The sequence below is a fragment of the Mesoplodon densirostris genome, chromosome 8 (assembly GCF_025265405.1).
Source record: "Mesoplodon densirostris isolate mMesDen1 chromosome 8, mMesDen1 primary haplotype, whole genome shotgun sequence".
NCBI lineage: Eukaryota > Metazoa > Chordata > Mammalia > Artiodactyla > Ziphiidae > Mesoplodon > Mesoplodon densirostris.
The window spans coordinates 11,809,026-11,823,578 of NC_082668.1; the positions used below are offsets into that span (position 1 = coordinate 11,809,026).

The 14,553-nt window shown below is 34.5% G+C and overlaps 1 protein-coding gene across 11 annotated transcripts in view; it reads right to left on the reverse strand.

The window, feature by feature from the left end:
* MFF (mitochondrial fission factor) overlaps positions 1–14,553 on the reverse strand; it is a 41,251-nt gene that overhangs the window by 8,704 nt on the left and 17,994 nt on the right. For 6 of the 11 annotated variants that reach the window (XM_060106052.1, XM_060106051.1, XM_060106057.1 and 3 more), the window contains 5 exons: positions 14,266–14,354; positions 11,479–11,553; positions 6,870–7,028; positions 3,214–3,246; positions 1,638–1,697 (listed from right to left, as the gene is read on the reverse strand). In XM_060106052.1, coding sequence (XP_059962035.1) covers positions 1,638–1,697; positions 3,214–3,246; positions 6,870–7,028; positions 11,479–11,553; positions 14,266–14,354 — 416 coding nt within the window. The remainder of the gene's footprint in view (positions 1–1,637; positions 1,698–3,213; positions 3,247–6,869; positions 7,029–11,478; positions 11,554–14,265; positions 14,355–14,553) is intronic. The other 5 variants (XM_060106055.1, XM_060106053.1, XM_060106058.1 and 2 more) reach the window with 5 other exon arrangements.

The window sequence follows — 14,553 nt, forward strand, 5'->3', positions numbered from 1 at the left end:
AGATAATCTAGAACAATCTCTAAATGTTCTTTTTATGGTTAAATTAACTTGCTTTCTCCTAATCTGCCCCTTCCTTCATGGGAACAGAGCAAATATACTGGAATACCGAGGTTAACGACATCAGATAGAGAAGTTAGCTACTAAGTTAGTAGGTGCTAAGAACTATGGCTTTACAAACATCTGAGTTAATTATTCCTTTGAACATTAAGCAGAATTCTTAAACAATTAGTGGAAAAAATAAGGGTTGAAGATTCTTATTCTCTACACTTTATCCTCAAAATAAAACTCTCCTATTTCTGTGAGGTCATACATGAGATAAATAATTGGGGGGAAAAAAATCAAACAGTAGAAGCAATTGCTTCAAAGGTAAAGGGACCCAGACTGAAAAGAGAGGATGAAGTATAACTGAAAGGGACTCCCCACAATTTAGATCCTGAACTAAGGTTTTAAATATCTGTAAAGGAAATCTTCATTTGCTAAGAAATCTAAGGATATGACAAAAGACTTTACCTGTGTAATCTGACTTAAAACTAAAACCTGTATTGATCAGAGCTAAAAGCTCTGTAAGAAATTTAAGTCAGATCACTGCCTGAAAATACTTTCACAGAAAAATAAAAGGATCACAAACTTACAAGAAATACACAAGGAAAAACTTAAAACGGACTGAGTTAATATTGTAAAAAGAAACAAGTCAGCAGAGTGGAAAGGGACCCCTAAGGACATGCTTTTCAATTTTCTAACCTGAATTTAGTATTAATGAGAAACCAATATTTCCCTCTTTTCCCGCCTAAAAATGAACGTGCCAGCTTGCTTCCTCTCATCATAGAAATAATGCTGCCAGTTTAAATTTACTGCTACAGATAATCCATTTCTGCTTAAAATAAATAAAGTTGGCTCTGAAAAAATTACAGAAATGGTATCTGTAAATACCAACCATCTTTTTTTTTTTTTTTTAACCCTACAAGTTGGGAAATGAGATTTTGGCACCTGAGAACCTTGAAGTATTCGTATTCGTATGTGCCATTTTATCTGTCCTTGTGCATGACAGGAAGAAATAACTACTCAGGCTAAGCATATCTGAAAGTGTGAAAGGGACAAAAATAAGAGAGAAAAGCTTAATCAACAGATGACAAAAATTCTTAAAACTAAATTCTCTTTCTAAACATTTAACTTCTCAGGTTACCATACCAATGCAGATTTCCCCCAATTTAAGACGATGCTTTACAGATACATTTATCTACACACTGAAAGTGACATTAGACAATTAACAACTAAAAAGGAAATGCTGGACAGAACCTCAGGCAACAATTAAAATGATGCACATAAAACAAGGTTTAAGATTATTTTTTCTGTGTTTTAGCATGATCGCCTATAAGCTATTAAAACCATGTTTAAATTCCCTGTCTCTGATGTCCCCATGATCATGTATCGCAACTATTTTTCTTTATACTCTTTTGGCCAAATGTCATGAATGATCAGACTCACTGTTCTCAGAGAAAAACAGGATGTACTCATAGAGAAAAGCTGTAGAGATTCAAGCTATAATAAAAAGGCGTGGCTACTACATGCATTACGTCCTGCAAACTACACGTTCAGTCAACTCTTTACCCTGGTAATTACAAAGTCTCAAAGTTTACCTGGCGTTGTCATGATGAGGGTTAGAGGTGGCGGCAGCAGACCCACCACGCAACACAGGTCTAAGGCAGGTTTTTGCGGGAGAAGGCACAAGACAGAATCAGGAACCAGAGAGTAACAAGATAAAAGCAAAAATAAGACAAAAATAAGACAAATAAATGTCAAATATGTTTGTATGTTTCAATACAATATATTTCAAACACTTCAAATATCTTTGTCTCACTGTCCTCCATTTTATGATTTTTATAAGTTTAATATCTTACAATGTGGTAAAAAACAAAGGAACCTACGTTTTCATAACAAAATAGCACCAGCATATAATTTTTTTGGTGTTTATATTCTGATTTATGAAATTCAAGACAGAGGACAACTCTGTTCAAAATGTGTAATTTCTCTCTTCTAGTTGGAAAAAAAATCACCAGCAACTTTAGAAGCATGTCAAGAACTGGTTAGTAGCACCTGAATCATCATGGTTGCTCATCTTATATCAAAGCTCTATCTCAAAAACGAAAAATTTCAAGAAACTCCCATTTCTCACAATTCCTTGCCTCCCACCTCATTAATTTTGCTTAGTGCCTGATACCTTAATATAGCTGTGTCTCATTCAAACCCTCAGCTCTCAAGAGGAAAACTGCAAGCCTCAGTTCTGGAGCTAAGGAGATCAGGGACATGCTTTGAGGGGCATACTGCAGCACATTACAGGAAGTGCAATCAAATATGTGAGTCTGACCTTGAGAGACAACCAGAAGCGACATACAGGACTGCTGGAAATGAAGACTAAGGTGCACTGGATTTTCACCGAGTACATACTTTGATTCTAGAGGACAATTAGTTCTCTACCTAGGTAAGCAGTAACCTTTCCAATAAATTTTAGTTTATTTTTTTAAATCAGAAAACAAAAGCTCTATGTGGTCACTGGTCAATTCCCCAAAAAGTAATCAGCAATATTTATAACCAGAGAAAGGAGACTGGGGTATAGAACCCATATAAGGATTTGAAGAATTATTACATTCTATTTTGAATGTCTCCTACTCTACAGACTGATCAGGTTTTGCCTGAATTTAAGTATCAAGACAATTCTTACAGTAAACATTTAGTAGCAAATGCACTATTTTTTTCCTGCAAGTTGGCACAGCTGTACAATTTTGGTTATAACACAAATCACTATTTTATGTCAGGTCAATTTATACAAGAAAATTTTAATGTTTAGCTTGTATGTTTCCTAAAGGCACTACTGGTGCTTAAAGAAATTTTCCAGAGCCTACAGGATAAGAGACTTTTGGGTCAGATGTTAGACTTCTATTTTGTTGGCTAAAGAACAGTGAAAAATTACATATGCTTGAGACAGGTTTTTAACTCATCCCATCCTACTAATTAATTTATTCTGTGACATTAGGAAAACTTACTTAACTACAGTCCTACACTATAAGAAAGGTAAAAAATGAAGCCAGCGCTTTGTGTTACCTAAAGCTTTTTTAAAAAAAATCATACACTGCTCAAAAGGATCTGCCATATTCAACATATTCCACCACAGAGATTTCCCTTTTATAATGCAGAGCCAGAAAATAATACAGTTACCTTTCACAACGTATTTCATTTTGTCTTCTCACACTGGCAATTGACACATATAATATAAAAGTAAATTAGAGAGGTATTTGGCAAAGTTAAAACTTCAAGTATCACTTTCTACTGTAAATATGACTTAATACATTAAAAAATCTTTTTAAGTTTGAAAATATGTTTTGTAATTAAAGTGGCAAAAGGGAATGAGATTCAAGGCTCTACAAGTTCCCGCATTAACTTGTATACTGACATTTTTGAGTAAATAAATGGTCTGACTTAGTAGAATATGTTTCTTTGCTAAAAAAAACTGGAAACTTCTACAGTGAGTAAACAGTTTGGATGTATCAGGAATTATATGAATATTTTAAAAATTAAAAATTTAAATTTAAAAATGATAAGTAACAAACACTGTTTCAACTGCAACTTTGAATTTCTAAGTCTTCCTAGTAATATATTTATATGGATACCTGCAAAAAATATAAATTATTTACATACTGGTTTCTTAATCTTTTCATTCAAAGTTAGTATAATCTGTTAAAGAAATAATCACCCCCCCCCTTTTTTTTGGGTCATGCCACGCAGCATGTGGGATCTTAGTTCCCTGACCAGGGATCGAACCCTCGCCCCCTGCAGTGGAAGCGTGGAGTCTTAACCACTGGACCGCCAGGGAAGTCCCTCTAGCTCCTTCTGAAAGTAAAACTTAAGCATGCTGAACATGACTAATCTGTCAATACTTAAATAATGTTCTTTCATAGGGACTAAGTTTCTTTTTAAAAACGTTAATATTTTGCATTGGCGAGTGAGATACGGAGCTCTAGCAGGTGTCAGAAGACATGAGCATTTCATAACTAGCAAGGACTAAACATCATTTTAAATACAAAGAACACACCTGGTGCTTGTCCCAGGTGTTCTGGTAAATTTTTGACACCTCAGTTTTCCAAATGCACAGCACTGACCTATGTAAATAAACTTTTCTAATGTATACCTAGGATTTAACTTTGTTTTCAGATGAACTTGGTTTTCGATCATGTAAGTTCTCAAGATGAGAAAACAAAAATACATAAACCTTTCAACAGTGTCCCTCAAAGTATAAACTAAAAACAGTTCTTATGCCAAACAACTGTGAAAATGCATTATTTTATGATAATAAAACAGGCAGACAGGTTTTTTCTTTCTTTCTGTCAAACAGTTCTAACTTAATTTAACTATACCTAATGTGATGGCTTAAGACCAAAGATAAGATATTGCATTAGCGTAACAGCCAGGAATAAAAAGCAGAAAGGAAAAAAAAAATGATGTACAGAGCAAGGAACATAAAAGCACTTAAAACTTTATAAGCAGCATTATGTTATAGTCATGCAAATAGAACATTATCCAAATTTCACATTCCTATTTCTTGTATCTGGTAAGTCATGCTAGACAGTTCTCGTAGTAGAAATAAAAATTGATTTGGCACTTACAGCTCTGATTAAATCCTGCTGAACATTTGATCATAAGAGATTTCAGTGCAATGGGGGAAAAAAAAAACTTTCAAAACTGAAAGCATCCAATAACACTAATGAGAATCTAATCCTCCAGGCTCCAAGGTGTGTATCCAGGAGCAAAGGATTATTAATACAACTACTTTATGAATTTTAAAAATCTCATTTAAGTGAATAAGAAAAGATACTTCCTTCCCAGAAAAGGGAATTTTTGTTATCAATTTACTACAATTAAAAAAAATCACTTAAAGCTCAAAATAGTTTTTTATAAATAAAATAATACAAAGTAAATTTTATAATTAGTAAGATTTTTGTACTTGTGAGCTTGAGGCAAAATTTTTCCATTAAGGAGTAAAAAAATCCAACTATTTTTCCATATACTGCACTGAACTGTGTATATGTAGGGGGATGGGACAAATAATTTTAACGTACTGGGGCTTTGTCATCTAGCTATTATTTAATCTATATAGGATTTATAAACATCTTTCTCATTCAGATATTTTCACTATAATAGCATTTGATATGATATAATTTGACCTAATAATCCAGTCTCTTCTAAGGACCTATTTTAATTAAAAAGTTAAAGAGGATACCTGGTGAAGAATAAATCTATGTTAAGGAGGGAGGAGAAAACAGGGCTTTGGAAATATTAGTCAGGTGCCAGGTACTTTATATTCAATATCTTTTTAAGGATCTCCCATGACACTAAATAAAGAATTTGAGTCCATTATCCCTATATCTTAAATAAAGGCAGGAGAAGGGGGACGATTCCTCATAAGAATCCAGAAAACTAGGTTAATATTAGTATTACCCTTCTTTTTAAAAAATAGATGAAGAAAATGAGGCCCAGAGAAGCTAAGCAATTTGCCCAAGGCCATCATGTAGCTAGCTGTGCAGTGGGGTGGATCAAGATTAAATCTGACCCCCTCCCTCGATCCATGTTTTTTCTTCTGAACCATGATGCTTCTTACAGGCTCCAAATATTCTAAGATAGTCCTTGAAGCTTCAAAGAGATAAGAGGGCCTCTAAACCTTTGGGTTTTAAACCCACACATGCATACACACCTATACAGGAATACATATATACATAGATGTATATATAATTTTCCCCCTGCCGTGAGTTTTCTCTTTTATGCTCTTTCTGGTACAGCTTTAAGTCCTTGGACCCACACGTATGGGAGCCCTGCGAAGGGTCAGAAACACTAGTCGAGCAGCAGGAGGTGAAACACCAGGGGTTTATGTGAGGGTCAAAAGCACTTAATAAGAAAAAGTTTGTTCAGAGCAAGTCATAAGACATACCAGTTCCTAAAGTAAGAAAAAAGGTTTACTGGAAGGGCCAGCTAAATTTATTGGGAATTCTTCAAAATGCAAAATTAACAGTGTAAAAAAATGATCATGAAAATTCAAACACTGACTCACAGACTTACTACATAAAATGTTTAGAGTTGAAACTGACTGTACCTTTCTCATACTATGCCAAAAAAGCTCCCAAATTCCATCTTTTTAAAACATCATCTAGTAATGAAGCAAGGAGAAAAAAGTATTTGAAATAATGGCAAAAAATTTATTTGAATGAACAAGTCTAAGTATACACTACTAATGATTTTACTTGGAGATGTTCGAAAGTTAGATACACTATCCATACTGAAAAAAATCAGCATTAAAAAGACAAAAGCACCTGGGATTTTCAGTACAGGCCTGGAAATCCCTAGCTAAGAGGAAAGAAAAAAAACGTCCTGGCAGCTACACTGATAGCGTCTCAGATTTGCTTCCTAATCCAACCACATTAGTAACATAAATGAGTGAATCAAAAGACTTACTGAAGAAAATGAGTACAGTTCAGTCCAACATCGCACACTCAATCCAAAAGTACCCCTCAGCATATCCCAAAATGGAATCAGGTACTTAAAACAGGTCAACAAAGTCTTGGGAAAAAAACCATTATACTTCCCGTGTATAATTAGTTATTAACTGAATTCCCTCCCTGACTGAAGAGAAGCTAACAAAACCTTGTGAAATGTGAATTTTGGACAATAATTTCAAATTAAAAGAAAGGAAAGCAAGCTGTTTTAAACCGCTGCATCTGAGAAAGAGACAAAGGCGCGAACATAAAAGGAAGACACCACAGTCCACTCATGAGGAGCCGAAAGACAGGCGGTAAAGTTGGCGCGAGTCACTGAGGGCCGATCACCTGCGGCTTTCATCCAGCACATCCAGGATCTGCTGGCAAGCCCTACGAGTGGAAGACTGGATAAGCGACAAAATGCCACGAGCGGAGGAAGGATTAGCTCCATCTTCAGGTAGCATACGGGGAGGACAAACCCGAACCTGTTGTGGCGATGGTGTCACACTGTTTACACAAGCACAGCAAATGAAGAGAAAAACACTCAAGTCAGATTTGTATAAAACTTCAGCTCAGCAGTTTCCCCAAAACCTCATATTTTAAGAATTACCGTTTTCTTGCCCATTTTTTCCCACCCTTCATTTTCCCCCAAAAGAGTCAAGCCAAAGAAGTTAATAAACATATTAAATTGTTTTAAAAAACCAGCTACCATGCAGCATCTGTAACTGTAGCTTTAAACACCAAATTAAACAAACTGAATATGAAAGAACAACTTTAAGAGGGAAGAGAACTACGGCAAGGAGTATATTCAACCCCCAGCTTCGGAGAAGCTGCATTCTTTGCTTTGTGTGTATATTCAAATTCAGTCAACCAAGCCTCTAACAAACAACATTGCACTGCAACTTATGGATGGGCAGAACAGTCAGATAGAGAATTCTGGTATATCGGCGTCAAGGTCTACACACATGAATCCAAAGTGATTCCATGAAAATGCCATTTCAGATACTTCACAAAGACAAAGAAGCAATCTGAGCTTATGACGAGTAAATTTAAAGATGAATTAAAGTTTCAGAAAGCTAACAAAAGCATTTTGATTACCTAATTACATTAAAGCATATGCTCCCTAGCTAAATGACTAAAACATAAAACTACTCCCAATTCTGTGAATACAATGAAAAGGTAAGGATGGATGTTAAACAGCTACTTCTGGGTTGCTCAGTGACAGTGATCGTAACCATTCTTTCACACGTGAGTTGCGATTCACAATTTCTTTGGCTCCCCTGACAGCACCTCCTAAAAGCTGAGAGCATCTGAATGAAGCAATTTTACAATTCTAACCTGAACTCTTTATTTTCAGAGGCCTGTCTAATGTTAGAGCATGATCAGCCATATGAGGTATTTAACTGATATATGGACTTGGCATCTGGTTTGTTGTATGAGGTTTTGTTACAAGAGGACTATTGGAAGTGGGCTCAATATTTTTCTAACTTAACATGTATTTGTTTGGGAACCACAAAATAAGTGCAATAATGTTTGAAGGGGTAACTGTAGTCTAGTATTATTCCCAGAGTCCCAGAAAATTAAAAACAAAATCTTCTCCACAATTTTGTGAATAATTTTCAGTGTCTTGATGATCCAAAGTGAGAAGTACAATAAACATGAAAACCATGCTGTCCAAAGACTACTTAAAAGGAAAGATTTAAGCCAAATCTTGGCATACTGAGAAATTAATCTGTCAGGGCTGATTCACCATAGGAATTAGGCCTAATCGTGTCAAGATAAATGCAATTTTTAAGACGCAGGCTCATGCATGGATGGTTACCTTAAACGTCTGTCCACAGACTAGGAATCTTCTGTAATATATATAACGTATCAGCAACAGTATATATATATATATATATATATATATATATATATATATATATATATCTTATCAACTGACCCATGGTACTTGGCAAAACCCACACTGGGTATCCAAGAAGAGTAAAAGAATCAGTATATCTGGGACTCAAAGTCTAGGTACTAGCCTTGCACTCATAATTCTCTTTAGGCAGCATGGAGAAAACCTGAATCTCTTGCTCTTTGTGAGAAACCAGACTGAATTCATGTTAGAAAAGTGTCACCAGAGGCAGGAATAAAGTGGCCAGTTCTGCGTCAACATAAACAGGCAATCCATCTTACACTCTTCTTGACAGCAGTGCCAACATACCTGGATAAATTTATACTTAAGCAAGTTTTAAAAGACTAATCAGTACAATATCTATTGATATAATTAAAGCGTTTGTCTTCGTATTTTGGGGCTAAATTGAACACTTCACATATCACTTTGTACTAGTAAATAAATTAGCCATATACATATTAAAGTCTATAACGATCAATATTTAGAATTATAATCTTAGAGCAAAAACGCTGACAAACTGAATCCAAATCCATGAAAAAAGTTTGATGCATTTTTGCCCGTTAAAATTTAAAAGGAAAGAAGGCTTCCTTTGATAGAACTAATTTTGTCAGAAATAAGCAGTAGGAATTGTTTATTTAAGTTCTAAAAGTACAAGTTTTTCCTGTCCCTACACAGGAAATCAGGTCAACTAGCATAAATTATTTTCAGATTAATTGCAAGGAATTCTTAACATGGAATGCACAGAAGACTGAGTTTTAAAAACAGTCTATAAGATCACTTTCAATTCTAAGATTCTATGATCACATAAAACTGGAATATGGTATTAAATGGAAAAAAGTCCTACATGGTCCATAATTGTAACTTAATAAGAAAACATGTTTACGGAGAAGGATAAAAGTTAAATTAAGTCTTCATCAATACTAGTAAAGATATTTCATCAAAGACTAATATCAAAAACATATTTGGACTTCAGGTTGTTTCTGAAAAGAAATTAGTTTCAAAGATTAGTAAGAAATCTGACTTTTCATTAATTTATATGGTAATCTTTCATAAACAGCAAAAACAGAGTAGGAAGCATTTTATACAACACTTTGGGCAGTGTATGTATAGATTAAATGCCCTTGATTGTTAATATTTATTTCTATCTACAGATGAACTGAATGATTAAATCATAAGATGACCATAGTTCACCCTTATTAGAAGAAACAGTCTAGCAATTCTTTCTTCTTCAAGCTTTAAGCAGTCTTGCAAGTCTCTTTACAAATAAAAAAAATTTAAACTCAGCCATAAAAAGGAACGAAACTGGGTCATTTGTTGAGACGTGGATGGATCTAGAGACTGTCATACAGAGTGAAGTAAGTCAGAAAGAGAAAAACAAATATCGCATATTAACGCATATATGTGGAACCTAGAAAAATGGTACAGATGAACCGGTTTGCAGGGCAGAAATTGAGACACAGATGTAGAGAACAAACGTATGGACACCACGCGGGGAAAGCGGCAGGGGTGGTGGTGGTGGTGTGATGAATTGGGAGATTGGGATTGACGCGTATACACTGATGTGTATAAAATGGATGACTAATAAGAACCTGCAGTATAAAAAAATAAATAAAATAAAATTCAAACATTCAAAAAAAAATTTAAGATCGAAAAAGAATAAGCCCCATTTTAGCAACTGGTCTGACGCTAGCTGGGATGTCCAGCACTGGCATCAACTGTGACAGGAAACAGTTCAGAGTTGAGTTTCATCTCTGTCCACTCATCCACCCAACCAAAGTGGACTGACTTTTTGGGGGTTTTTTTGTTTGTTTTGACACATGAACTATTGTGAAAAATTAAAAAGTAAACATACTGCGAAGGCACTGAGATTATTTAAGCAGATGGTATAATATTAGTAATTTAATAAAAATGCATGTTGATGATAAATTGGTCCTAGTAATGTTACAAAACAGCAAAATCTGTTTTACCTTTCTTTCATAAAAGATAAGGAAATTTTGAAGAAAGCACTTACATTTACCATGCTATTTCATTAGTAATAGCTCTCTCTCATGCTTACAGGAAATCTTACTACACAACTGCTGAGTAAATAACACTAGCCAATGTCAGAACTCAAATTGAAAAGATTTACTTGGCATAACTATGTCATTATTACAAGGTAAGTCCAAAGTCAAACACCTCTTACTGTGTGGGTTGTCATAGGAACAGTGTTTCTCAAACTGTGAGAATAATCTCTTTAGTGAGGGTCCAGCCTCTTCCAAAAATACAGTAAAGGTAAAACAGTAAAAAGGGGGAGAAAAAATTCTCACTGAAACACAAATTCTGTATCATTTCTTTTGAAATTTTAAATAGAGAGAAAGCCTTAATTTGTTGCCACTAAGGTAACTGACTAGTTCTTAGAAGCATAACAAGAGAATAAGAACAGGAGAAAAGTCATTGGTTGCCAGAGTGGCTTCTGATACTTAAGAACTACATTAGCTGTTGAATCTTGTACTGCACGCCAAAGTGCCCCCTCCCCTTAGGAGGCCAGTCATTCCCACACCTAGTTCTAGCACACGTACAGAAAGAGTGGGTCTAGTGACCTCAAAATACTCTTCCAAAGCATAACTGTAATCTATGGAATTAAAGAAAAAACTTAATGACAAACTACACTCAGACTCTTTGTCCTTCTGGGTGAAAATGAACAAGAAAAGATAGTATGCTAAAATTTTCAAAAAGATTGGGATCACTGAACCTCGTTCAACTGAATCTATAGAGGACTAATATGCCAACCAAAGCAAAATGAAGGAAATGTAAAAGGATGCTTGGGGTAAATTATTCCATTTTACTTTCACCCTTATACCCAAAATCATACATAACTTCCTTGGTCTATTTATTTTTTTTCTTAACAAAGTGTATGATGACAGCTTGAGAAATCCTGAAACAGAGGTACTAAAAAGCCAAACAGTAAGAGAATTAGGGCATTACATGCCAATTACCTGGTGAAATATTAGTATAACAAAAAGCCTGCAAAATTAAAACAACTCCTATTTGTGAAAAGCAGAGCAGATAAAATCTTACGTGTACTCCGGTGCAGAAATCGGTGCCTGGAACCTTGAAATTTTATTTCTTGGGGCAGAATCTGATCTGTGCCACCTTAAATAATAATTATGCTTCTTTTTACATATTCAGCTTTTATAACACAAACAGAAAGCTAAATACGATTCTACTGGTCAATCGTTTCTGTGTCAATAGCTGACAATAATCCTATTGTCTCTTGAAAGTAAATAAGACAACAAAGGCCAGTGTTTCTGCTCTTATACCCATATAGACTTCTATTCTTAAAGCCAAGGAATAAATAAAGTGGAGGCAGGCAATGGTTCATGCACAATGACACATAAATAATCTCACATTACAAAGAAAAGGCTAAAGTAGGTAAAGACAGGGAGAGTCTAATAATTGCTCTGGTAGAGGTAAAATACAACCGTGTTATATTAATAGCTTCTTCCTTACCACACTGCCAACATTAAATACATAATGAGCTCATTATATAAAAATTCTAAAGTTCACTCAATGTAGGTTCTTAAAGATGAATACAATTATATAATTAATAATGTTAGGAGAAGAAAGGGCAAGGTTACATTATTAACAAAAAGATGGTTAAGTATGTTACCATGTAACGGTAACATAAATAACTACCAAAACAAAAAGTATGGTTGAGTAATGTAAGCATTTCATTGCAAAAATTGTAGTTAAATATTCATGTTATTTTTACTATCAAAAATTAAAACATGAGATTCTGTTTTATTTTAAAATGCCATTAAGGCAACTTAAAGAAAAAAAGGATTCAAATATTAGTTAACTTTGGTAACCTTTTCTGTTATGAGGACTTACATTACAGGTAACTGCAAAAATATCTATGAACTAATCATTTACTGTAAATCATACTTCACTAGGCTGGTTTTTATATATAATAGAGCTGTTTCCTTTCTCTTCAACTGAACTCAGCTATCAATAATATATACTTTGTGGGAGAAAAACCCAAAAATGATGCTATAGTAAAACAGTCCTGTTTTTATTTCACTAATGGGAAGTTTCAAAGTAATTACGGACCTAAACAATAAGCCATATCTTTATATAACAGGAAAATTCATTAGAAACTTTTGGTGCCTTAGAAAATATTACAAACAGAAAATAACAAAAGCCCTCAGGTGTATGTTTAATCATTCTGAGAGGGTACTAAATATCAAGAAGCTAACTTCACCATAAATTATATAGTCTTTTCACCATTTGTGTAACATAATTGAATATATTCTAGAAAAATGGATTCCATGGACTGGCTGACATCACTGTAAGCCAGGTACCTTCAGGGAAACATACAGTTATCATAAAAACTTCATATTAATAATGGCTGAACCTTTCAGATAGGCCTTCCCTGAAGGAGACATATATTCTTTTAAACTTACTATCTTCCTATATAACCCTTCAGAATAACTCTAACTACTTTAGGAGACATTTAAAGATTCCCCAAGAAATGAGAACCGTTATAGTTCTCCTTTGCACCTAACACAAAAAAAGAGAGACTCTACCCGCTTCAAAATCCCGTCTGCATCCTTATACTCTTTAGTCAAGTCTGAATTAGAACTTGATATGGTTTAACAGAAATAGTATAATTGCACTGTGCTCTAGTTATTTTGTAAGTAAATTTAAATGTTTTACTTTTAGCTAGATTTGCAAGCTCTGTGAGAGACGTATCATCTGATTCTTTGGCCGTTCCCAGAGAAACTAATATGGACTTTCCTGGTGGTCCAGTGGTTAAGACTCCACACTTCCAAAGCAGGGAGTGCAGGTTCGATCCCTGCTCAGAGAACTAAAATCCCATGTGCCGTGTGGCCAAAAAAAAAAGTCAGTTTGAAAAGCTAACATGATGCTTGATATCAGATATGGTTCATGGTGAATGAGCTTATGAAAACTGACTGAAAATTTAATGAGGAAGAAACATTAATTTACATTAACAATCTAAATCATCAATGGCTTTGAGATTTAAAATTCTGACCAGTTTTTAAAGGGATATTTTATTTTTAAAAACCCATTAATTTTAATAAAACAACAAAAAGCACTTGCCCAATTTAAAACATCTTATAGTGGGGTAGCTTTAAGATCAGGGTATAACGTAACCAAATGAGCAAGAAAGGTTTACACAAATAGTCTGTCAATGTATTTAAATTTTTGGAAAATGAAAGGGCTCCAAGAATTCAACGACTCAGTAGGCAGAAAGCTAAAAATTAATCTTGGAAAGTAAAAAAATTCGACTTGCTTACACTACGTTGTTTACCATGGCTCATGAGCAGAGCTGGAAAGGGCTAATCCTGTGACAATCTTATGACAAACTGAGTAACTTGAAAATAAAGATGCCTCTTTAATAAAGTGTTTTATATCCCCCCCCCACAACCTACATGCTAGATAAGCATTTTTGAAGGCTACATAGAACTGAGCACTTACTTTTATCAATTTTTCTTAAGTATACTTTATAGATTTCCAAAATAAGCAAATCATATTTATAGAAGACTATCATACACACAGAAGAGGATAACAGTATTGAAAAATTCTCACGAACAAAATGGTCAGACTTTAAGGCTATAAAGAGTACTGCAAAAATATAAAGTTGATGTAAATGTATAGCAGATTTCAAACACTATTAGAATTATTTTTTTTCTCCCGGTTCTTAGGCATAAAACATACACTTCCTCCTCTTTTTTAATATTTGAGAGTTTAAAAAAGGAAGTAAATTATTTAGAAAAGGATGGGACAGACAGTATATGGAGAAAACTTAATGAAGGAGATACAATGCTTAGTGGTTCTACTCACATGGAGTCAGTCCTGACCAGCTGTCCATTTTGGCGAACAGCATTTTCACTCATAGAGCGCTCTCTTTTTAGCCTGCCAACTGCACGGATCTGTTAGGCACAAAGAAAGGGAAAGGAATAGAGAATATTCTTAATAGCCTAGTAACTGCTTAGCATCAAAAGGACCTTTATCAAAGACTAGCCACAAAATTTACAAAGAACTTAGCCAAGAACTGCTACCAGCTATGTGTATTATACGTAGACATGTTAAAAAAAAAAAAAAAGGGGCCTCCCTGGTGGCGCAAGTGGT